Source organism: Dendrobates tinctorius, unplaced genomic scaffold, assembly GCF_039654945.1.
Source record: "Dendrobates tinctorius isolate UK_male_01 unplaced genomic scaffold, ASM3965494v1 ptg000103l, whole genome shotgun sequence".
NCBI lineage: Eukaryota > Metazoa > Chordata > Amphibia > Anura > Dendrobatidae > Dendrobates > Dendrobates tinctorius.
In genome coordinates, this window is record NW_027361771.1 from 12,719,318 (window position 1) to 12,747,005 (window position 27,688).

General features: G+C 45.2%; 1 protein-coding gene across 1 annotated transcript; it reads right to left on the reverse strand.

The window, feature by feature from the left end:
• Positions 1 to 1,161: 1,161 nt before the first annotated feature.
• CBX8 (chromobox 8) lies at positions 1,162 to 26,221 on the reverse strand. The gene is made up of 5 exons (XM_073588092.1): positions 26,065 to 26,221; positions 14,152 to 14,195; positions 12,290 to 12,355; positions 12,134 to 12,200; positions 1,162 to 3,666 (listed from the first exon to the last, which is right to left on the reverse strand). Exons 1-5 carry the CDS (start codon positions 26,131 to 26,133, stop codon positions 2,845 to 2,847), a joined length of 1,068 nt encoding a protein of 355 aa, XP_073444193.1. The 5' UTR covers positions 26,134 to 26,221; the 3' UTR covers positions 1,162 to 2,844.
• Between the last annotated feature and the right edge of the window lie 1,467 nt (positions 26,222 to 27,688).

Sequence of the window (27,688 nt, forward strand, 5' to 3'; positions counted from 1 at the left end):
GGTTAAAAATGCAGAAGTGGGGCATGTGTTTCTATTATACCTTTCCTCTGATTATTCCACTCCTAATTTTGGCTTACAAATACTGAAAAATAATACTGAATGTGTGAACATGGCCTTACCCAACTTAATTTATGGACATCTATTGTTTGCTTTCTTTGTGTGGATTGCAGTGTGCAGGCGCCGGACCTCTCTGACCTTTCCCCACGCCTGCGCCGTGGCCGCGACGGGAAGCAAAGAAGAGGACATCATCGCTAGAAGATGGGAAGCGCCGGACCCGGACCGGACCACCCCTGGGTAAGTATAATATAACTCGTTTTTCTTATCTTTCAGGTTACTTCGGGGGCTTATCTACAGTATTACACAATGCTGTAGATAAGCCCCTGATGGCGGTGGCCGCAGCTAATATGTGAAAACATAGGTGACAGATTCCCTTTAAGTGACAGTGCACACACTGCGGTTTTGCTGCGTTTTTTTTTCTACGCAGGTTTTTCACAAAACCTTAAGTGAATGAGATTCCTAAAGTCTATATCCACTTGGATGCATGGCAGGCACATTTTAGAAGTTTGTCCAGGGACATGTGATGACGAGAGCAAGTTCTTTGGTCATATTACCTCCAAGGTCTGCGATTGTCTGCAGCAGGCTGGGTCCAGGAATGGAGTATCATCAGAGACACATCTGGAGCTGCTTATGCCTTTACATAAGTTAAAGCCTATGATTAGTAACGCATCACTGCAACTTGTAACTAATGATGAGCGAGTATACTCGTTGAGTGGGTTTCCCAGACCATGCTCGGGTGGTCTCCGAGTATTTTGTAGTGCTCGGAGACTTAGTTTTCGTCGCAGCAGCTGCATGATTTACGGCTGCTAGACAGGCTGAATACATGAGGGGATTGCCTAACAAACAGGCATTCCACATGTATTCGGGCTGTCTAGCAGCCGTAAATCATGCAGCTGCTGCGACGAAAACTAAGTCTCTGAGCACTTCCAAAAACCCGAGTAAAGAGTAAACTCACTCATCACTACTTGTAACATTGGGAGTAGATTGGACAACCACTTTAGAAACTTCTCTGGACTATATATGCCATCCTTTTTGACATTATAATCAGCCACTTCCTAGCCCAAAATGGCTACTACCATGCAACAGATGAAGATAGAATAGAGAGAATGTTTAGTTTCCTTTTTAATAAGCAACTGTACAAATATAAAAACAATAACGATGTAGTGTAAAAAGACATTATCTGTATTTCTTTTAAAAGTTAGTTTTTTTTTGTAGATACCCGATTTCACAGCTAGTTTTAGAATTGTCCATTGCACATCATTGCAGTCAATAAGTGTAATAATGATTTAATAATTAGCTTCTATATGTATAATATCTATATGGTTACATTTATACAGGTGTAAAACACTAATAGAAAAAAAATGACCAAGTCAAGAATTACACATAGGCATTTTTGCAAACATTCTGTACATGACTGTTTTATAGGAGAATAAATGACATCACTATTGCATAAGGAAAGCGTCGGCTGTAGGAACTCTATCGGGTCACAGAAAAGGAACTTCACAAAACTTTATACTTTTAAAGTGCAAAAAGAAAAGAGAAAATCAGAAAAAGGAGCTTTTCATTTGGGTGGCTACATCAATGAGATTGGGTACCATAAAATAAAGAAATTATTTAGCTCTACTAATAACTTATAATGCATCCTCTCCCAAGGGACCTTGCTATCCAAAATATATTTTTTATTATTCCTTATATTTCAATAAAGAATTTTGTTCATAACTATTGAAAACAATTGAGTTTGTGTGAGCGGTAAGTCGAATCAGTGGGACAGGCCACAAATAAGGCCTCCTAAGTCATCGAACAGATGACAGAGGATAGAAGGATTTAGACTTTAGGGCCAGATCCCTTTGCTCACAAAACAGAAAAGCCATGGTCAAGACGCTGGCAGCGGCTTTCTGCCCTCTCCATTGAAAATATACAACATTCGTTTATATGGGGGATTCGGAATAGACAACTATAAACAGAACATGCATGGACACCTTAAATGGGATGTTTGGGGATTTTAACTGTCTAAGTTTCTGTTGCATGGTATAACAGAAGATAAGAAATTCCCCCCTAAAAATCTGTTTTTTTTTTGGGCCGATTCATCAAAACTGGAATTTTGTACATCATTCTGCAGCACACGTGCCTTTTAATGAACTATGCATCACCTGCGCCTCCTCTAGGAAACGATACAGAAGAACATATCTGCTGTAATTTACGCCACTTTAGTGGTGTTAATCATCATAAATTCGGTCACTCGTGAATTGTCTCGCCTGGTTCTGCTGCAACGCCACTGTATTTTCTAAAGGTTGGCGGTAGCTGGCTGGGAATGGCATAAAAACACCAAAAGTCACAAAGCAAAAAAAAAAATTATGCAACATTTCAATGTGTCCTATGCCAGAATTCTGGCAAAAACAATTCGGTCTTTTAGATAATTGTTTTGAAAAAGGATGGTTTCAATAGCTTGATTAGACAGCCGATTTATGGTTACACAAAGCAAACTGTGTACTGCCTTCCACTTGGCAGGGTTATACACTGGGCGTGTAATTGTATTTGTACAATGTTAAATAAAAAAACAAAATAAATAAAATACATGTAAAAAAAAAAAAAAAAAAACAACAGGCGTGCACTGGAACTTTAGAATATCCAACCCAGATTTTGGATGGATGCACAGGATGTATGTAGGGGAGGGAAAAAAAAATGAATACTTTAATTAGAACTAACAAAATATATAATTTTTTTTACTCACCAAAAACATAAAACATGAACAGGAAATTTAGCAACTCGCATACTATATACAAATACTTATCGTTTATCCTTAAAAAAGCCTTGGTCTGTGTTGCTTTCTTTTATAGTCACAGTCAGAAAGTTAGAAGTCACATCTGTCACTACTACTTTCTCCAAGTTGTCCACACGGGGTCGCCATGGTTCTTCTTCCGGCTCTCCAAAAATCCTGGCTACAGGAATACGGGCAATAAGAGAAGGCTTCCTCCCACGTTTTATTAGTGCTTCCCCATAGAAGTCAGACACCTTTTCCTGGCATTGAGAGTTGATCTTAGTTCTAGGGATGACACCATCTTTGAAGAGGTCACCCTTGTTCTTTGTCCTATGTAAAGAGGTGTTGGTACTTGACTTTCCAAGTCCATGTTGTGTAGTTTGCACAAGTCCATGTTCTTTAGATATGAAACAATGTTCAATCTGACTTGAAGATCCCAAATCTGAGTTTTGACGTCTTGCAAGCTGTATGACACCATGTGTGGAATGATACTCTAGCGGTCTAGAATCATCTGCTTTGGCAGAATTTACCTGCTCAGTCTGACCTGTGTGATTGGCAGATGGCATTCTCAAGGTCTGAACATTGGCCTTGTGAAGGAGTTTTGCATGGTGACTTTTTTTCTTTTTAATCTTTAAAGGATAATGTTCTCCGATATCTGAATTTCCCAACCTTTCATTAAAGAGGTTAACTTGCGTTTCACTACTCTCCTGGGAAGAGGAAGGAATACTTCTCAAGCCTTCTCTGGACCTAGACTGCAAGTCTGGAGAAGGATGCCCTGGATATGGAACTCGTAAACCTCGCGCAGACTCACTGCGGAATTCATAGGTCTTCGCATTTGCTTTTGCCTGTGCCTGTAAAATTAAAATACAATGATAATTTCAAGTTCATCAAACATCTACAATAAATATGAAAAGGTCTCCAAAAATATGTAGTACAATATCATACAGTGGGGGGGGAGTATTTAGTCAGCCACAAATTGTGCAAGCTCTCCCACTTAGAAAGATGAGATAGGCCTGTAACTGACATCATAGGTAGACCACAACTCAGAGCCAAAATGAGAAAACAGATCCAGAAAATCACCTTGTCTGATTTGGCAAGATTTATTTAGCAAATTATGGTGGAAAATAAGTATTTTCTCTGCAGAGAAAACTCATCATGATGTATAGACAGCATTCAGCATTTTGTCATGGCTATAACTCTACAGCAGCTCATAGCTGCACAGTTCTAGCTCTCCAACCAGCAGTAATCCATTCAATCAGTGCAGAATGGAGGGTGCACATTGCCTTCAGCCTACTGACAACACAGCACTGAAGTCTTGAGGAGGCAAATAAAATCACCAGAACTTTTAGTTACAGGACTCAGAGCCGCAAGACCCTGGGCTACCGAAAGAGGCCCGGAGATTACAGTGCTTGCAGTGGCAATCAGAAGATGTAACGTGGACCGGAAGGGATATTGGAAAGGAGAAGTTAGCAGTAACGAAAGTACAGGGGTTTTTTTTCTTTTTTTTTTAATGGCTCTTTATAACTTAGAAAAATGGCATCCACAGGCCTCGATTTTGCTAAATTAAGAAGAAAAATTACAAAATTCTACTAGCTCTTCCAAACACTGACAAAGCCATTTAATTCACTTAGACCACCAGAAAGTTTAAAATTACCATGAAAACATTTATTCTCCCATTTTCTGCTGCTTAAACTTGGGTGCAACTTAACACAAGTCTGTTCGCACAGAATGACTGTTCAAACCAAGTACAGGCGTTCAGTGCCCCTCGGTGAGAAAAAACATTTAAGTGCACCTTTCCACCATCTCTGCCCTTCTCTGGCTCTATAAAGTAAAAGCGGTCAATCAAGAAAGGAGGTGTAAGGACAGAGATACGTGTAAGGACAGAGATACAAAGAAAACAAGCAGTTTGGATGGTGAACGCATGAACTTGGTTTGCACAGTCATTCTGTGAGGACAGAGGCTCTTTAACCCCTTCGTGACCTGAGCCGTACTAGTACAGCGCAGGTCGCTTCTCTCCCTTTGATGTGGGCTTTGGCGGTGAGTGCACATCTTTCTCGGCACATGTCAGCTGTTTTGAACAGCTGTTTTAAATACCGCTGTCAAACTCTTGACAGCGGCATTTACTGCATGCGCTTCCGGACGGAAATCCGCCCATCGGTTACCTACGTCACGTGATCACGGGTCACTGATGGGTTGTCATGACAACCAGAGGTCTCCTGGAGACCTCTATGGTTGTCACTGCCAGCTTTCTGTGAGCGCCGCCAGGTGGTCGGCGCTCATAGCTAATGAGGTATTCTGCTACATACAGGTGAGTGCTTATCGCCTGCATGTAGCAGAGCTGATTGGGTTATGGCAGCTTCTAGTCTCCCATGAAGACTATTGAAGCATGACAAAATAAAAAATAAAAAAAGTTTTCAAAAACATTAAATATATATAAAAGTTTAAGTCACCCCCCCTTTCTCCCAATTCAAAATAAAACAAAATAAAAAATGAAACATACACATATTTGGTATCGCTGCGTTCAGATTTGCCTGATCTATAAATGAAAAAAAAAATAAAAAAAAAAATTAACCTGATCGCTAAACGGTGTAGCGAAAAACAAAAAGTCAATGCCAGAATTACGTTTTTTTAGTAGCTGCGACATTGCATTAAAATGCAATAACGGGCGATAAAAAGATTGTCTCTACACCAAAATGGTATCAATAAAAACATCATCTCGGCACGCAAAAAATAAGCCCTCACCCAACCTGAGAACACGAAAAATGGAGACGCTATGGATTTCGGAAAATGGCGCTTTTTTTTTTTTTAAACGGACTTTGGATTTTTTTTTCACCACTTAAATAAAAAAAGAATCTGGACATGTTTCGTGTCTATGAACTCATAATGACCTGGAGAATCATATTGGCAGGTCAGTTCTAGCATTTGGTGAACATGGTAAAAAAAAAATAAATTAAAAAAAAAAAAAAAAAACATTGTAGAATTGCACTTTTTTTTTCCCACATTTTTGAGTACATGATATGGTAAAAACAATGGTGTCGTTCAAAAGTACAAGTTGTCCGCAAAAAACAAGCCCTCACATGGCCATATTGATGGGAAAAAAAAAAAAACATGGATTTTTATGAGTACTCACCGTAAAATCCTTTTCTCCGAGACGCTCATTGGGGGACACAGATACTGTGGGTGTATGCTTCTGCCGCTAGGAGGCTGACACTAAGTGAAAAAAAGAGGTTAGCTCCTCCTCCGCAGTATACACCCTCGCCCCTATTGCGGGCGGAAATCAGTTTGGTGCCAAAGCAGTAGGAGGACAAAAAAATCAGCCTTAATACAGGTACAACATGTCCAAAGGAAAACACCACCCCTATATCAAATAAGAAAACACATTCATTTAAACAAGAGCCAACTGGCTAATAGGGTGGGTGCTGTGTCCCCCAATGAGCGTCTCGGAGAAAAGGATTTTACGGTGAGTACTCATAAAAATCCATGTTTCTCCTTCGTCTCATTGGGGGACACAGATACTGTGGGACGTCCTAAAGCAGTCCCTGGGTGGGAGATTGACTCACCGATCCAAGCTACATGCACCTCCTGTTTAAAGGTGCGCCACCGTTGCTTGGAGACTCCTTCTACCCAGGCTTGCATCCGCCGAGGCCTGAGTATGGATATTATGTTTGGCAAATGTGTGCAGGCTGGACCAGGTTGCTGCCTTGCAAACCTGTTCTGTCGAAGCCTGGTGCCGAAGCGCCCAAGAGGTGCCCACCGACCGGGTAGAGTGCGCTGTGATCTCTGCCGGAATCGGCGTGCCTCTAATGCAGTAGGACTCCTGAATAGTCAAACGAATCCATCTGGCTATGGTCGACTTTGCGGCAGCGAGTCCCTTCCTGCGTTCTTCAGGGAGCACGAACAGCGTGTCCGTCTGAGGAAAGGGTGCTGTCCGTGACACGTACCTCCGGAGGGCTCTTACCAGGTCTAACGTGTGAAGAGCCTTCTTCCCCGCGGTGCACCGGTGCTGGACAAAATGAAGGCAAAGCAACATCTTCAGTGATGTGACAAAGAGGACACGACCTTCGGCAGAAGAAGAGGGGCTGGTCTGAGGACCACCTTATACCTATGGAAAGTGAGGAACGGAGCTTGGCAGGATAGAGCCGCCAGCTCTGAAACCCGCCTGATGGAAGTGATGGCCACTAGGGGAACAACTTTCCAGGAAAAGTACCTCAAAGCGATATCCTGAAGCGGTTCCAATGGAGCTTCCTGCAGAACACTTAGGACCATGTTAGGAACCCAGGCGTCCATCGGCGCCATATAGGGAGGTATCAAGTGGGACACTCCCCGGATGAAAAGTTTTCACCTGCAAATTGGTAGCAACCCTGCACTGGAACAGGACGGATAAGGCCGACATTTGTCTCATGCGGAAACCTGGGGCAAAGCCCGAGTCTAATGCTCTACCGACTGAGCTATCCGGGCTCTCTGAGCCCGACTGGAGAAAAACCAAGATGTTGGAGATCGAGAACCTTAGCGGAGAAACACCGCGGCCTCGACATCAAGCAAAGTACACCTTCCAGGTGTGGTGGTAAATTCATGCTGAAGCAGGCCTCCAGGGGCTAATCGTTGTAGCGACCACCTTGCTCCCGAACCCTGCCTGGGTTAGAATCCAAGATTCAATGGCCCTGCCTTCAATCACAGGGTCCCTGAGTTCGGGTGGCAAATTAGCCCTTGAGACGGTAGATCTGGGCGCTCTAGCAGGCGCCCAGGAACATCGGCGAGCAGCTGCCTTAGATCTGCGTACCACGCTCCACGGGGCCAGCAGAAATCGCCAGCCCCCCTTCCGTCTTGATCCCTTTGCTGACTCTCGAGTAGTGGCAGTGGGGAAAATAGATATGGGAGGCGATACTGGTTCCATGGTAGAACCAACGCGTCCACTGCGAATGCCTGCGGGTCCCTGGCCCGAGCGACATATGTGGGCACCTTGGCATTCACTCTGGAAACCATCAGGTCCACATCCGGAGCTCCCCACAGTTGACAAATCTGTTGAAGAACTTTGGGATGTAGAGACCACTCTCCGGATGCAAGACCCTGCCGGCTGAGGAAGTCTGCCGCCCAATTTTCCACGCCCGGGATGTGGACAGCCGAAATCACCGAGTGGTTTGCTTCGGCCCACTGAAGAATGTGCTCCACCTCGCGCATGGTTGTTCTGCTGCGGGTGCCCCCCTGACAAATTATGTAAACCACCGCCGTGGCGATGTCCGATGGAATCCGGACGGGGCGGCCTGCTAGAAAGTGATGAAACTTCTGCAGAGCCAGCCGAATTGCTCGTATCCCCAATAAGTTGATCGGGAGGCGTGCCTCCTGTGGCGACCACCGTTTCTGGGTTGTGTGGTGGCGAAACACCGCTCCACAACCGAGGAGACTGACATTGATTGTCATTATCAACCCATGACATGGGGGGAACGGTTTCCCCTAGGCCAGAGAAGAACTGGTTATCCACCATCCGAACGACTGCCTGACTTGAGAGGACAGTTTGCACCACCGATCGAGCGTGAAAGGATTCTTGTCCCAGGCTGACACGAGGCGTGCTGCAGGGGGTGAAGGATGGAACTGGACGAAAGTTATCGCTTCGATTGCTGCCGCCATTTTCCCTAGGATCCTTATCGCGGATCGGATGGTATGAGGGACTGGTTGGCGTAGTGTCCGGACTCCCTGCCGGAGACTAGCGCCCTTTCCTGAGGGAGAATTATCAACCTTCAGCAAGCGTCGAAGATCATTCCTAGGAAGGAGATCCTCTGAGCTGGCACAAGGGATGATTTCTTTGCATTGACCAACCATCTAAGCGGCAAGAGTATCTAGCATGATGTTGACACCTTCCTCACATGCCCGTATTGACGGGCCCTTGACCAAGAGGTCGTCCAGATAAGGCAAGATGACTATGCCTCGAGAATGTAGTGTGGCCCTGACAATTGCCATAACCTTTGTGAATACTCTGGGAGCCGTGGCTAGCCCGAAGGGTAGCGCTACGAACTGCAAATGCTGAACGCTGATGGCGAAGCGTAGCCGCCTCTGATGAGGAGGAAAAAATGGGAATATGCAGAAATGTGTCCTGGCTGTCAATTGAGGCCAAGTATTCTCACTGCTCCATGACCGCTATGACTGAACAGAGAGACTCCATCCGGGAATGTCTGATCCTGATGAATTTGTTCAGAAGCTTCAGGTCCAAAAAACAGGCCTGACAGACCCGTCCTTTTTGGGAACTGCAAAAAGGTTGGAATGAAATCCCTGAGCTCTTCTGTGTTCCGGCACTGGAACAATGACTCCGTTGTGCAGGAGCGACTTGATGGCTCCCAATAGAGCCCTTACCTGGGTATCCACCCTGGGAAGCCGGGAAAGAAAAAAACATCTTGGAGGGTATCTGACAAATTCTATTTTGTAACTGGAGGACACCCAATTCTTTTACCCATGCGTCGTGAGCGATGTTGGCCCAGACGTGGTGAAAACAGAGTAGGCGGCCGCCCACTTTGCTGGTGTCGTTTGGTAAAGACCTCGAGTCATTTGGCCGATGATCCTTAGGATCTGGGTCCCCTCGATCTGGCCTGTTGAGCACGCATTCTCCCCAATCGGTTGGCTCTATATGGCCTGCCGCTCCCCATCCTGATTGGGGCAGCCTGAGGTGGCGGAATTGGGCCTCGTAGTCCACCCGGAGTCTTTTAACGCATGACCCCGGACCGGTCTCCTATTCGGGTCCCGGACCAGGCTCAGGCTGCTTAGCGGCCACCACCTGACCAATGCTGTCACGCCCGGCCTAGAATGGCCGGTGGCACTGCGAAAGGCCCGAAAACGTGCCTGAACCGGGAGACGAAAAAAAGATTTAACCTTCTGTTGAGGGAGAAACCCGCTCTGTCCTCCTGTGGAGTCGGAGATAAATTGATACAAAAATTGGCGGCCGCACCGATAAGGCAGGGAAGTCAAGGACTTCTTGGAAGTAGAATCGGCCCGCCATGTCCTCAACCACAGGGCTCTTCAGATAGAGATTGCAATAGCGGCAGCAAGTGCTGAACAATTGGCAGCATCCAAAGACGCATTCAATACATAATCTCCGGCCATCGTCATCTGACATTTGACCTCCGAGATCTCTGCAGGTAGATCCTGCTCCTGCGTGACCTTGTTTAATGTTTCTGACTATGATATCATAGCCTTGGCTACCCAAGTTGCTGCGAACGAGGGAGTGAGTGCAGACCCTGATGCCTCATATACTGAACGACCTAGGCTCTCAAAAAGGCAGTCCGTGGGATCTTTAATCGAGGAAACCCTAGGGACAGATAACCGGGTCTTAGTGGCCAGGCGTGAAACCGGAGGATCCACTATCGGGGATTCCATCGATTGTTTACGGAGGTCTGGAGCAAACGGATAACGTTTCGAGTGCCTTTTAACCCGAGAAAAAAGCAATTTTGGACGTTCTCTGTGCCGCTGCACTATGTCCTCAAACTCAGGGTGAGAGGAACAAATTCTGTGCAGCCGCTTCACCAGTTTACCTGCCACTTTACGCCCCGTAGCCGCTGCGGTATCATCCTCAATCCCCAGGGTCTGATTGATGGCTTCTATGAGGCTGTCCACTGTTTCACGTGACCCTGGAGTGTCCAGGTCCATGGGCTCGTCTGAGTCACAATCTGAGGTCTGCTCGCTATCAACCACTGGTGACGGGGAGCGAGAAGCAGATCTTACGGATGCCGAAGGCACCGGATAGACTGGGCGACACCGTGTGGATTCGTTTCCCCCGGGTCTGCCTGGAGTGAGGGTGGCCCCTGCAGGCCGGAGGCTCCTGTGAGGTGGAGGGTTCCCTCTAAAGGCGGCGAGACACTGTCCCTGCCCCTATCTGGGGCTTGAAGGGATTCTATTGCTCTCGTAAGCGACGCCATGTACTGTGACAGTGATCGGGCCCACTCCGGGGCATTTGACACATTGGTCGCGGTCGCAGGGGAGGGCTCCTGGGCGCGTTTGGATTCGCAGGCTTCGCATAAATGCTGCTCTGCACCCGCGGAAACGCAGCCCGACAAGAGATGCATGCCGCGTAAAAGAACGTGTGCGTCTTTGCTTTTGTTCGGACATGCTGTATCTGTCCGCTGCTGGGGATATGGGGAGGAGGTAGCCTCTCGGGCAGCACTTACCCCAGTCCTGCGCCCCCCGTCCTGGATGCTCCTTTAAATCGCATGCCGACATCTGTGGCGCGCACCAGCCTGTAAAATCGCTCTAGGGGCGGTACTCCCATCTTGCGGCCTAGCCCGTGCTCTGAAGCCGGGGCCCCGATTTTTACCGCCGCCGAGTGCGGGGCGGGCTGCCGGAAGTGACACACGGCCCCGAGGGCGGAACTTCCGGCCGCGGCCTAGCTCCGGCCGAAGCCGCGGCCTCAATTTTTCCCATACCCGACCGGGGGGGGGGGGGGTTGGGGGGGCGCGGTACCAAAAGTAGCACTACTGACCGGCGCAGCGTTCCTGTCCTGACGGATCCAGATCCAGCAGGTATGAGGGGGTCTTTGATAAAAAATAGGACGGTGCAGGCACCCTAGCTCCATCTAACCCCTTCAGGGGGTGAGGAGAGGGACCGTCCGCCACCTTGCAGCACCGCCGTCTAGCGTTGGTGGAGCAGTGGGGGCCGCACAGACTAGTCTTGTGCCTCTGTGCAAGCCCATGGTTTCAATACCTAGGGGTGGACAGGGCTAAGTCTGGCATAATGTCCCACGTCGCGGGAGAGGATACGTGGAGGGATACTCGCACGTGGTCGCCCGTTGATGGTTTGGGGAAATCGGATCCTTTCAATAGGATGCGTTGCCCCTGTCTTATCTTCATAAAATAAAAAACAAAGAAAAAAATAGATGTCTGGGGAAAAGTCCCAGAGATGTCCCTCGGCGCGGGAAAGGATACGCGGAGACGATACTCAACACGTGCTCGCCCGTTGATGGTTTGGGGAGATCGGACCCTTTCAATAGGATCCGTCGCCCCTGTCTCATCTTCATAGTAAACTAGAAAAAAATAGTCTGGAGAGATCCAGACTGTGTGTGCCTCCATAGGACACTAAGCAAAAAACTGATTTCCGCCCGCAATAGGGGCGAGGGTGTATACTGCGGAGGAGGAGCTAACCTCTTTTTTTCACTTAGTGTCAGCCTCCTAGCGGCAGAAGCATACACCCACAGTATCTGTGTCCCCCAATGAGACGAAGGAGAAATAAAGTTATGGCTCTGGGAAGGAGGGGAGCGAAAAACAAACGCAAAAACGAAAAAGGGCAAGGTCTCAAAAGGGGCTAAAGTCAGTGTATAAATGAATGATATGCAAATGTTACCTTGAGAAGGAAAGTCTTCGGCTTGGGACCCCTTTTTTTTGGCCCATACAATTCTCTCTCTCGCTCTCTGTGGTAAGAGATAAATAGCCACTTTGTGTCACCAACCTTAGGCTTGTTATTAAAATTTAAGGTAGAAAAAAAAAGGTTTTTTTTTACCTGTCCTCAAAAGCTGCAACTAATCTAGCATCCAAGATGTTTTCTTCAGGTTCCCATGTGCTGTACCTGGAAGATGACCAAAAAAAAAAAAAAAAAAAAAAGTCAAAACTGTGCAAACTATGCTTATTTGTGCATAAACTACAGTGTTGGACTGCCTTATGACTGCACCATGTGGCATTGTCCAAACCATGACATGGTTTTAACACTTTAAAAGGTCTGTCAAGTTTCCCCGATGTGAGTGGAAGGTCAAGAGACCACATTTATGCAAATTGCAGTCACATGCCAACTAGACATATTCGGCTTTTCTCAATAGAAGTGAATCAAGAGAAACAGGAAAAGGGGAAAAGGCTACTTTCACATGTCAGTTTTTCTGCATCAGGCGCGATGCGGCGAAATGTGTAAAAACCGGATCCGGCGCCTCTTGCCACCGGGTCCGTTTTTTTTCCCATAGAGTTTCATTATCGCCGCATTGTGCCGGATGCCTATGCGGCGCGTCCGGTTTTTGCCGGATTTGGTCAAAATTGCCGATCCGGCGTCTGGAAAAACGTTGCATGCAACCTTTTTTTCCAAACGCCGGACCGGTTTTTCGCACTGCACATGCCCGGAAGATCTTCTCTGCCAGGAATATATCCGGCAGAAAGAAGGATCCGATGTCTGCGTTTGCGACCGAATCCGATAGTCCGGTTTTTCGCCGCATCGTGCCGGGACAAAAAAACTGACATGTGAAAGTAGCCTTAGGCTAACTGACATCTGACCGCAAGTGTGCAATGACCATCTGCTAGAAGTCGGAATACTGGTGACCCATGACTGTGTACACATGCGGTCATGATTCGGCAGTCATGGAGTGTATTATCCCCACTCTGGACAACCCTTTTAATTTATGGCTTTGATACCAAGATACAAGTACAATATTCAGGGATCAGAATCAAGCATTCTGTGTGGTATTCCACTTTGTCCCAGTTAAAGGGACTCAGGTTTGAACACTCATTCTGTGATGATAAAGTCCCACCACCAGATACACAAAGGTGTGACCAATCAATGAAATACACCTTCACACCTGCTTGTTTGCCCTCAATCTCCACTCGCTCTTCTTTGATTGACAGCTCTGGCTTCAGTGCCAGGGAAGGGAGGAGATAGATGGAAACCAAGCAATTGAGAAGGTGTACTTAACCTTTTGGTCACGTCATGATGCACTGAGCGCCTGTACTTTGATTGAATGCAGTCCATTTAAATGTTAGCACATATCAACTATCATTGTTAAGTGGGTGTGCATGATTTTAGCCCCCCAATTATCTGTAAAGATGAAAGCCTAAAGCCCAAGACCGGTTTCACACATCCATGATACACAGCCTGTGCTGCGATTGCAATACCTGGCCTAACTAGAGGGTCTCCTGACCCTGGGCTACCTCACACGAGGCAGTTAGGTTGGGTCAGGAAACCCGCTAGTCGGACAGGGTTTTGCCATCAGAGCAACAGATTAGCGTTTCATGGATGTGTGAAACTGGTCTTAGAACACTTATTGACTTTGCATATACAGTAATATGAATAGATATTTCTCGATAGTAATTTGTATCTCAGGAGTGGCTCCGTTATATAACAAAAAAAGAAGTGTTTTGACTAAGAAAACGCTACACTGATGCAAACTGCATGAAGTGACGCACAATATTATACATTTTCACAGTGTCCAAAGGGTCTGTAAATGAGCATGGATGTATCACATTTCTAATTTAGAATTGGCAGCATATATTAGATGTATTACAAGTATTGTCAAGGTTAGTTAGGGTAATACGAGATATGTTGGACCCTTCGTTAGTTTGTTTATAATTTATGAGTAAAACAATCAAAATAATTTATTCTCTTACTTTTGAGACCAGCCTTTCCACTTCACCAAATACTCCATGCGACCCTGGAGGGCAAAAATAATAATTACTTTATTTTTAATCAGTTTATATAGAATTTAAAAAAAAAAAAAAAAGAAGAAGAGGTCTGGACAGTATGAAAAATGCCCAAGTGCTACGTAAATTCTATAACATTATGATAATTTAGACTAGGATTGATGAAGAAACACCCTGCAACTGAAATAAAATATACTAGTCAATAGTTCTAAATAGTATAACCATATAGCTAAACATCTTTAATTTTGCTTGTGACAAACCATAAAAAGGTCTATAGTTCTTCCAAAAAAAAAAAATAAAATCTGAGAGTCCTCAGTGGTTGATACCTTTTAGTGGCTAACTGAAAAGATGGTAATAAATAGCAAGCTTTTTAGACTACTCAGGTCCCTTCATCAGGCATAGAATAACAGAAAATCTGAAGAATCACATAATACACAGCAGGACAATAAAGCAGAACTATTAATGTGGGAAGAGGAGAAAACAGTTGTAGCAGTAAATAATGAGGCAGTTCATAGATGAGAAGTGTGAAAGTTTTATTGTCCCCTGATTGAGGTCTGGTCCAGGGTTGTGATGCACCCAAATGGTCTGAGGAGCAAATTCCTTAATTGATGTAGCAAGACATAAATCCATGTGACACATTCATTCCTGCTCCAAATGTGGCAAAGGTCACCATAAGTTTGTACTCCCACATTCTTCTGTCTCTCTGGGATGTGAAGTTACCTTTCAATACCAGCAATTTCATGTCCATGATGCTGTGATCAGGGCTACAAAAATGCTTGGCCACAGGTAAAGGTAAATCTGTTTTTTTCTTTATTGCATGGCAATGAGAATATATCCTTTTTCTAAGTTTTTGTTCTGACAGGTCTGATAAGAAAGCAAACAAGGTCAAAGAGTAAAGAAAGCTACATTACCTTGGGATGTGAAGGCTGAGGTGAAGAAACCTATTTGTGAACTGTTAACTCTTTTTCCCATGAAAGTCTCTTCCCGACATTGGTTAACTGTGCTACTTAGAATGAAGAAAAGTTTGGCTTTTACTCCTGGACTGCCAGGGAAGTCACCTGTTGACCCCTCTCGCAAATCCCAATAAAGAACCTATAAGGTTTTATGAACATGTTCGTTTCTTTTTTATATTGATATTAATAATACTCAAACTACAGAGAGACGATTCTGATCATTGCCACCCAGTGAAAATTTGAGGGGTCATCAGACGAGAAACAAGAAAACGCTTCTTTCTCATTGATTGCATCTCGTGTGGGCGCAGAAATAGTTATTAGTCAGCAGCATGTACCCTTGTGTAGGATGTGCAGCTGAGAATCAGAATAGCAAGGGGAAATCATGCAACGAAAGTGAAACTAATTGTGCATATCTTAGGCCGCTTTCATACATTAGATTCATTTTTTCGGTATGTGAAAAATAGACTTGCTGGATCCATTTTTGATGAGAGAACACTGACCTATAGATTTTTTATTTTTTTTTCCCCCTCACCTCGGAAGGTACCGTAACCCACAGATTTAAGGTAACCCACAAATTTAAGGTAACCCACAAATGTGTGAATTTAGCCTTAAGGATAGCGCAAGTACCAAAAAGGTGTGAGAAAAAGCCCTTAGGGTGATTGACACATGTACCTAGATGCACTTTGTGCAGACACTCTGCCGACTGGGATTCCAAATGGCCACATGATTTGGCTTGAGAATCATGTGGCTATGGGACTTCATGATGGTTGAAATTTTGAATGAACGCAGCAAGACATAGCATGTATCATCACCCATAGACCATTTTTTGTTTTCCTCTCTTTCATCTTGGGGGTGGGGTATCAGATTGCACTCTGACTAATTTTTATTCTATGGTTTCCAGCTCATCTGCAATTTTTTTCTCAGCTCAGATCAGACTGAGAAAAATATTGCAGCATGTTGTGATTGGCCGCGTATATTGGCTGAGACTCGTCAATGCAAGTCATTGGGTGCGAGTAACAAAAGAAAAAGAAAAAAAAAAAAAAGCATGCGTAAACACACAGGCCACAAGTGTGCCGTCCGAGTTTTATGCATATTCATCAGCCGAATACAGTAAATTCACTGTGTGACCCGTCAGAATACAATAAATAGAAAGAGGTCAGGCACATATATAATTAGGGCAGTGCTTCTGTAGTTTAATGTTCATGGATTTAGCTAATAATTACATAATTTAAAGAAAACAATGGTGTGGGGTCCTCCATCATTTTAATAACCAGCTGAGGAAAAGCAAATGTTTACATCCTGTGAAAGTGATAAGTAAACATGGAGCTTCGAAGGCAATTCATATCAGCTCAGAGCTGTATAGTCAGCCTTTACTGGTTATTAAAATGCGAGAAACCTCTCACCCCACCCCCACACACAATGAAAATGACATGGGGCCCCTAAAATTAATAACCAGCAAAGGCAAGGCAGACAGCTGCGGGCTGATATTAATAGGCTAGGAAGGGCCCATGGAAATTGGCTCCCCTCCTAGACTAAAAACATCAGTTCTCAGCCACCCCAGAAATGGTGCATCCATAAGTTGTACCAATTTTGGCACTTAGCCTCTGCTCTTCCCACTTGCCCTGGTGCGGTGGAAAGTGAGATTAATGTCAGCTTTGTATTGGCAGCTGACATCAAGCCCAGGGGCTAGTAATGGAGAGGCGTCTAGGATACAAGTGGAAAGAGGGGAGGCTAAGCACCAGAATTGGCACAACTTAGGGATGCGCCATTTCTGGGGCGGCTTTGAGCTGAGGTTTTTAGTCTGGGAGGGGGGCCAATTTCCATGGCCCCTTCCTACCCTATCAATATCAGCTCACAGTTGTCTGCATAGCCTTATAGGTGGGGTCCCCCATTTTAATAACTAGTAAAGTATACAGCTGTGAGCTGATATTAATAGACTGGGAAGCTCCATGTTTATTACCCCCTTCCCAAACTATAAACATCAGACGCCAGCAGTCCACTTTCCTTCAGATCGTTATTAAAATTTTAGGGGACCCCACGACATTTTTTAATTTGATATATTTATGGCTTTTATACATGTACAGTAAGCTACACACACAAGGCAATTTCTACTGAACGTGGAAATACCCCATATGTGAACACTCTCGCACCCCTCCAGTCCGTCCTTAACTCCCGACTAAATAATCTCTCTCCTCGCTACACTCCTGATTCCCCTCTTTGCAAATCACTTCACTTGCTCCCATTTTCCCAGCGTATCCAGTTTAAACTACTAACACTGACCTACAAAGCCATCCATAACCTTTCTCCTCTGTATATTTCTGAACTAATCTCTCAATATCTTCCCTCACGTAATCTCCGGTCCTCCCAAGACCATCTCCTCTCCTCCACGCTTATTCGCTCCTCAACCAAACACCTCCAAGATTTCTCCCGAATATCCCCCATCCTCTGGAATTCTGTGCCCCAACACGTCGGGTTATCCACCACATTCAGATCCTTCAGATGGAACCTGAAAACCCATCTCTTCAAAAAAAGCTTACAACCTGTAATGACCCCGCGGCCACCTCAATACCATCTGAGCTACTGCAACCCCCGACCTACTGTCTCCTTCACCACGATCCTGTAGAATGTGAGCCTGCAAGGGCAGGGTCCTCTCCCCTGTGTACCAGTCTGTCATTGTTCGTTTGTTTATTGTAAGTGACATTTGTATTTTGATGTAGCCCCTTCTCATGTACAGCACCATGGAATCAATGGTGCTATATAAATAATATTTACTTTGAAAACTATCTTTAATAGGCAGAGAATTACTCTATGTAAAATCTAATGTAAAAATCGCATTGCATACGGATGCTAGGTGGGAAAAAAAAAAAAAAAAGTCACATTGTACTAGTCGCATGACACACGTCCGACTTTTCAGGAGCACCAATGGACCGATATTAATAATGCTAATGGGTATGAGGCCTTAAAGGGAATCTGTCAGTAGGATCAACACTTATAAGATGAATAAAATGACACCTTGATTTCTGCAATCTGATTTCTTATTCCAGAAAAATCCACGTTTTTCTTAATATGTTAATGAGCTGTTAAGATCAATGGGCCAGGCAGCGATCTCCCTGACATTCTGCCTCCAAAGCTAATTTTAAATGAAAGGGTGAGTTACCAGTGTGAGGCGTGTAGATCCGAAGAGCAGCAGACTCAGTCATTACATGTCTCACACTGGTAACCACCCCTTACGTTTAAAATAAGCTCTGAAGGCAGATTCATTATCGATTATAACAGCACATTTACAGATTCCCTTTACTCTTAAAGAGCTCATCTCTCCCAGCAATAATGACGCTCATGGACACAGAAGAGAACATGACATTAAATATAATGTGAAAGTGCCCTTATCTGGCACATTCTCTCATGCTGGAAAAAACGGAACAGGAGTGTGAGTCTACGCCATGCTTGATACACGCAGGAACGCAGAAAAGGGAAGTGAAAAATCGGCAGATTACAGTAGCAGCCACATTTCAGCAGCACGCTGCACACATTGTTTTCTGCACAGACCAGTAATGCAGATTTATAATCATGTAGCATGCCAATTTGCATCTCACAGATAAAATGCAAACTGAAATTCCGTATGATAACATGCGGATTCTGCTGTGGAAGTATAAGCTGCGAGTGTTCCTACTCAGATATATCCTGGGCTGAGGATCACTACTTTCACAATAAGCCCAGGATGGTTGGTGTGAGATAGAAAAACCTTCTCTCCTACCACCCCAGCACTGCTCATCCACATTTATCCCTACGATCAGCTGCAGTCAGTGACCGGAGTCAGCAGTAACAATGTGTCTGAACAGCAAGAGGCGACTTCTTGTTATAACAAATTACATTCTGGCCCTGTGATGACGCAGAAAATATAAAGGGGTTTACGGTGTACAGTATACGCTGGTGGTCAGACCACGACCATATATACAGCATATACTGGAGCTTATCAGCACTATCCTTAGGCCACTGCCATATACACAGTATATACTAGTGCTCATCAGATCACGGCTATATATACACACACATTGTATACTGGTGGCCATCAGACCACTGCCATATATGTACAGCATATACTGGTGGCCATCAGACCGCGGCCATATATGTACAGAATATACTGGTGGCCATCAGACTGCGGCCATATATACTGGTGGCTATCAGACCGCTGCCGTATATACTGGTGCTCATCAGACCACTGCTATATATATATATATATATATATATATATATATATATATATACACAGTATATACTGGTGGCTATCAGACCGCTGCTGTATATACAGTATATACTGGTGCTCATCAGACCACTGCCATATATATATATATATATATATACACACAGTATATACTAGTGCTCATCAGATCCCGGCTATATATACACACATTGTATACTGGTGGCCATCAGACCACTGCCATATATGTACAGCATATACTGGTGGCCATCAGACCGCGGCCATATATGTACAGAATATACTGGTGGCCATCAGACCGCGGCCATATATGTACAGAATATACTGGTGGCCATCAGACTGCGGCCATATATACTGTGTATACTGGTGCTCATCAGGCCACGGCCATATATACTGGTGGCTATCAGACCGCTGCTGTATATACAGTATATACTGGTGCTCATCAGACCACTGCCATATATATATATATATATATATATATATATATATATATATATATACACACAGTATATACTAGTGCTCATCAGATCCCGGCTATATATACACACATTGTATACTGGTGGCCATCAGACCACTGCCATATATGTACAGCATATACTGGTGGCCATCAGACTGCGGCCATATATACTGTGTATACTGGTGCTCATCAGGCCACGGCCATATATACTGGTGGCTATCAGATCGCTGCTGTATATACTGGTGCTCATCAGACCACTGCTATATATATATATAAATATATATATATATATATATATATATATATATATATATATATATACATATACATACACACACACACAGTATATACTGGTGGCTATCAGACCACTGCCATACATACTGTAGATACTGGTGCTCATCAGACCACTGCCATTTATACAGTATATACTGGTGCTCATCAGACCACTGCCATATATACTGTATATACTGGGGCTCATCAGACCACTGCCATATATACTGTATACACTGGGGCTCATCAGACCACTGCCATATATACTGTATATACTGGGGCTCATCAGACCACTGCCATATATACTGGTGCTCATCAGTCCACGACCATACATACTGGGGCTCATCAGACCACTGCCATACATACAGTATATACTGGGGCTCATCAGGCCACGACCATACATACTGTATATACTGGTGCTCATCAGACCACTGCTATATATATATATAAATATATATATATATATATATATATATACATACACACACACACAGTATATACTGGTGGCTATCAGACCACTGCCATACATACTGTAGATACTGGTGCTCATCAGACCACTGCCATTTATACAGTATATACTGGTGCTCATCAGACCACTGCCATATATACTGTATATACTGGGGCTCATCAGACCACTGCCATATATACTGTATACACTGGGGCTCATCAGACCACTGCCATATATACTGTATATACTGGGGCTCATCAGACCACTGCCATATATACTGGTGCTCATCAGTCCACGACCATACATACTGGGGCTCATCAGACCACTGCCATACATACAGTATATACTGGGGCTCATCAGGCCACGACCATACATACTGTATATACTGGTGCTCATCAGGCCACGACCATACATACAGTATATACTGGGGCTCATCAGGCCACTGCCATACATACAGTATATACTGGGGCTCATCAGGCCACTGCCATACATACTGTATATACTGGGGCTCATCAGACCACTGCCATACATACTGTATATACTGGGGCTCATCAGACCACTGCCATACATACTGTATATACTGGGGCTCATCAGACCACTGCCATACATACTGTATATACTGGGGCTCATCAGACCACTGCCATACATACAGTATATACTGGGGCTCATCAGACCACTGCCATACATACTGTATATACTGGGGCTCATCAGACCACTGCCATACATACCGTATATACTGGGGCTCATCAGACCACTGCCATACATACCGTATATACTGGGGCTCATCAGACCACTGCCATACATACCGTATATACTGGGGCTCATCAGACCACTGCCATACATACAGTATATACTGGGGCTCATCAGACCACTGCCATACATACAGTATATACTGGGGTTCATCAGACCTCTACCATACATACTGTATATATTGGTGCTCATCAGGCCACGACCATACATACAGTATATACTGGGGCTCATCAGGCCACTGCCATACATACTGTATATACTGGTGCTCATCAGTCCACGACCATACATACTGGGGCTCATCAGACCACTGCCATACATACAGTATATACTGGGGCTCATCAGGCCACGACCATACATACTGTATATACTGGTGCTCATCAGGCCACGACCATACATACAGTATATACTGGGGCTCATCAGGCCACTGCCATACATACTGTATATACTGGGGCTCATCAGACCACTGCCATACATACTGTATATACTGGGGCTCATCAGACCACTGCCATACATACTGTATATACTGGGGCTCATCAGACCACTGCCATACATACTGTATATACTGGGGCTCACCAGACCACTACCATACATACAGTATATACTGGTGCTCATCAGGCCATGACCATACATACTGTATATACTGGGGCTCATCAGACCACTGCCATACATACTGTATATACTGGGGCTCATCAGACCACTGCCATACATACTGTATATACTGGGGCTCATCAGACCACTGCCATACATACTGTATATACTGGGGCTCATCAGACCACTGCCATACATACTGTATATACTGGGGCTCATCAGACCAGGACCATACATACTGTATATACTGGGGCTCATCAGACCACTGCCATACATACTGTATATACTGGGGCTCATCAGACCACTGCCATACATACTGTACATACTGGGGCTCATCAGACCACTGCCATACATACAGTATATACTGGGGCTCATCAGGCCACGACCATACATACAGTATATATTGGTGCTCATCAGGCCACGACCATACATACTGGGGCTCATCAGGCCACTGCCATACATACTGTATATACTGGTGCTCATCAGTCCACGACCATACATACAGTATATACTGGTGCTCATCAGTCCACGACCATACATACAGTATATACTGGTGCTCATCAGACCACTGCCATACATACTGTATATACTGGGGCTCATCAGACCACTGCCATACATACAGTATATACTGGGGCTCATCAGACCACTGCCATACATACTGTATATACTGGGACTCATCAGACCACTGCCATACATACTGTATATACTGGGGCTCATCAGACCACTGCCATACATACTGTATATACTGGGGCTCATCAGACCACTGCCATACATACCGTATATACTGGGGCTCATCAGACCACTGCCATACATACAGTATATACTGGGGCTCATCAGACCACTGCCATACATACTGTATATACTGGTGCTCATCAGACCACTGCCATACATACTGTATATACTGGGGCTCATCAGACCACTGCCATACATACAGTATATACTGGGGCTCATCAGACCACTGCCATACATACTGTATATACTGGGACTCATCAGACCACTGCCATACATACTGTATATACTGGGGCTCATCAGACCACTGCCATACATACAGTATATACTGGTGCTCATCAGACCACTGCCATACATACTGTATATACTGGGGCTCATCAGACCACTGCCATACATACAGTATATACTGGGGCTCATCAGACCACTGCCATACATACTGTATATACTGGGACTCATCAGACCACTGCCATACATACTGTATATACTGGGGCTCATCAGACCACTGCCATACATACTGTATATACTGGGGCTCATCAGACCACTGCCATACATACTGTATATACTGGGGCTCATCAGACCACTGCCATACATACTGTATATACTGGGACTCATCAGACCACTGCCATACATACTGTATATACTGGGGCTCATCAGACCACTGCCATACATACTGTATATACTGGGGCTCATCAGACCACTGCCATACATACCGTATATACTGGGGCTCATCAGACCACTGCCATACATACTGTATATACTGGGGCTCATCAGACCACTGCCATACATACTGTATATACTGGTGCTCATCAGACCACTGCCATACATATTGTATATACTAGTGCTCATCACACCACTGCCATACATACAGTATATACTGGGACTCATCAGGCCACGACCATACATACTGTATATACTGGTGCTCATCAGGCCACGACCATGCATACTGTATATACTGGGGCTCATCAGACCACTGCCATACATACAGTATATACTGGGGCTCATCAGGCCACGACCATACATACAGTATATATTGGTGCTCATCAGGCCACGACCATACATACAGTATATATTGGTGCTCATCAGGCCACGACCATACATACAGTATATACTGGTGCTCATCAGGCCACTGCCATACATACTGTATATACTGGTGCTCATCAGTCCACGACCATACATACTGGGGCTCATCAGACCACTGCCATACATACAGTATATACTGGGGCTCATCAGGCCACGACCATACATACTGTATATACTGGTGCTCATCAGGCCACGACCATACATACAGTATATACTGGGGCTCATCAGGCCACTGCCATACATACAGTATATACTGGGGCTCATCAGACCACTGCCATACATACTGTATATACTGGGGCTCATCAGACCACTGCCATACATACTGTATATACTGGGGCTCATCAGACCACTGCCATACATACTGTATATACTGGGGCTCACCAGACCACTACCATACATACAGTATATACTGGTGCTCATCAGGCCATGACCATACATACTGTATATACTGGGGCTCATCAGACCACTGCCATACATACTGTATATACTGGGGCTCATCAGACCACTGCCATACATACTGTATATACTGGGGCTCATCAGACCACTGCCATACATACTGTATATACTGGGGCTCATCAGACCACTGCCATACATACTGTATATACTGAGCCTCATCAGACCAGGACCATACATACTGTATATACTGGGGCTCATCAGACCACTGCCATACATACTGTATATACTGGGGCTCATCAGACCACTGCCATACATACTGTACATACTGGGGCTCATCAGACCACTGCCATACATACAGTATATACTGGGGCTCATCAGGCCACGACCATACATACAGTATATATTGGTGCTCATCAGGCCACGACCATACATACTGGGGCTCATCAGGCCACTGCCATACATACTGTATATACTGGTGCTCATCAGTCCACGACCATACATACAGTATATACTGGTGCTCATCAGTCCACGACCATACATACAGTATATACTGGTGCTCATCAGACCACTGCCATACATACTGTATATACTGGTGCTCATCAGACCACTGCCATACATACTGTATATACTGGGGCTCATCAGACCACTGCCATACATACTGTATATACTGGGGCTCATCAGACCACTGCCATACATACTGTATATACTGGGGCTCATCAGACCACTGCCATACATATTGTATATACTAGTGCTCATCAGGCCACTGCCATACATACTGTATATACTGGGGCTCATCAGACCACTGCCATACATACTGTATATACTGGTGCTCATCAGACCACTGCCATACATATTGTATATACTGGGGCTCATCAGACCACGACCATACATACTGTATATACTGGGGCTCATCAGACCACTGCCATACATACTGTATATACTGGTGCTCATCAGACCACTGCCATACATACAGTATATACTGGGGCTCATCAGACCACTGCCATACATACTGTATATACTGGGGCTCATCAGACCACTGCCATACATACAGTATATACTGGTGCTCATCAGACCACTACCATACATACTGTATATACTGGGGCTCATCAGACCACTGCCATACATACTGTATATACTGGTGCTCATCAGACCACTGCCATACATACTGTATATACTGGTGCTCATCAGACCACTACCATACATACTGTATATACTGGGGCTCATCAGACCACTGCCATACATACTGTATATACTGGGGCTCATCAGACCACTACCATACATACTGTATATACTGGGGCTCATCAGACCACTACCATACATACTGTATATACTGGGGCTCATCAGACCACTGCCATACATACTGTATATACTGGTGCTCATCAGACCACTGCCATACATACTGTATATACTGGTGCTCATCAGACCACTGCCATACATACTGTATATACTGGGGCTCATCAGACCACTGCCATACATACTGTATATACTGGGGCTCATCAGACCACTGCCATACATACTGTATATACTGGGGCTCATCAGACCACTGCCATACATACAGTATATACTGGGGCTCATCAGCACCATCCTTAGGCCACTGCCATATTCATACTGAAGTATACAGTCAGACAATAATACCAGGAGCTGTCAGTGGTCTCCCCTGCACACCCATTGTGGAGCATCCCCTCACAAGAGGCAGGAGACCACTACAAGACACGGAGACTGGAGATCTGAGCCCTTGTCATTCTGCTGCTACCAAAATGCTCCTCAATCTGCCCAGATCTCTGCTATCCACCCACAGCCGATGGCAGACATACTGCAGGCCAGCCTTCAGATCCTATTCCAGGTGCTCCCCAGCGCCCCCTATCTGCATTCGGCTAGAAATTCATGCAATTTCGAGGATTGAGGCCTAGTCTGGAGAAACGGTGAAAAACAAGGCAAACGAAAAGGAAAGCAAATGCTAAAAAAAGCCCCAAACAGCCCCCATCCCGCCTACCTTACGGATACGTCTTTTGAGAAGCAATTCAGCCGCAAACACTCGCTCCCCGACAGCGGACAGCTCCATATTTAGCACCGCGGGGCCGCGCAGCGCGCTCCCCGTGACGTCACCACCTGTTGCTAGAGACGATGCTAATATGGAAGGATGGACCTCTAGCTCTCTTTGATTGGATGCCAAGAGTCCCCGCCCCTAAAACTGCCCCAGCTCTTCCTCCCATTCGTCTGTCACCCTCTCTCCTTGCCTGGCAGTAATCTTGTAGTTTCAGAGGAGGATGCGGCGTGAATGACAGCTGAGAGTGACGTCACGGGGGTGCTTGGTGATAGCTGACGGCTCTTTTGTGTGGCTGCCTGTATTGTTTGTGGGTCCCAGTCATGAGGTAATTTCGGTCACGGACAGCTTCTGTCAGTGTATGGCGGACACCTGCGTCAGCAACATGGCGGCTGCTGCGGTGACGGGTTCACGAGAGCAGAGCAATAACGTGCACAGTTCGTGTCAGCACCAGACAGGAGTTTTTCCCATATCGTTTCACATTTGCCTTTCTCTGATTTCTTTAATTTTTTTACGTGAATACTTGCATTAATTTTTTTCTGAGGCATTTTTTTAAATTCTGACAGGATTTTATATTGCCATACAGAAGCCTATGGGAAACTGCCTGTAATTAATCCATAACAAGCAGTGTTCTGTAGAAAATGTCCCCAAACCGCACCATGGCTCTGTACAGCCAGCGTCGGACTGGAGCACCTTGGACCCACCAGAGAAAATCATTCCTGGGGCCCACTATGTAGCTACATAGAGATAAATACAAGACCACCAATTGTGTGGTAAAACACGCCAATATCAGGGTATAATATGAGGTAGTACATGTCTTATTTATTTAGCAAGGGTTGGGGTAGAATCATAGAGGGGTAGCCCCCTCATAGAATATAATGCTGCCCCCCTCATAAAATATAATGCAGCCCTCTCACATAGAATAGAATGCAGCACCCCACAAAATATAATGCAACCCCCTCATAAGGTATAACACAGTCCCCACCATAGAATATAATGTAGTACCCTCATAGGGTATACTGCAGACCCCCTCATATAGTATAATGCAGCCCCACCACAGAATATAATGCAGCCCCCCCAGAGTATACTGTAGCCCCCTCATATAGTATAATGCAGCCCCACCTTAGAGTATACTGTAGCCCCCTCATAGAGCATAATGCTGCCCCCTCATATTGTATGTAGCCCCCCCCAGAATATAGTGTAGTCCCCTGAGAGAATAATGCAGCCCCACAGAATATAATGCAGCCCCCCATAGAGTATACTGTAGCCCCCTCATATAGTAATGTGTAGCCCCCCAGAATATAATGTAGTCCCCTGAGAGAATAATGCAGCCCACCATAGAGTATACTGTAGCCCCCCCAAATATAATGTAGTCTCCTGAGAGAATAATGCAGCCCCCCATAGAGTATACTGTAGCCCCTTCATATAGTATGATGTAGCCCCCCAGAATATAATGTAGTCTAATAATGCAGCCCCCCACTGAATATAATGTAGCCCCCTCAAAGTATAATGCAGCCCCTCTCCACCCCCATCATTGTCCACTCCTCATCACCACCTACATCATTGCCTTCTC

Excerpts from the sequence above, each read along its gene's own strand:
- CBX8 (XM_073588092.1), bottom strand. The coding sequence starts at position 26,133 with ATGGAGCTGTCCGCTGTCGGGGAGCGAGTGTTTGCGGCTGAATTGCTT. Across the intron at positions 14,196-26,064 it reads TCAAAAGACGTATCCGTAAG|GGTCGCATGGAGTATTTGGT; the intron begins GTAGGCGGGATG and ends TTTGCCCTCCAG. Across the intron at positions 12,356-14,151 it reads TGGAAAGGCTGGTCTCAAAA|GTACAGCACATGGGAACCTG; the intron begins GTAAGAGAATAA and ends GTCATCTTCCAG.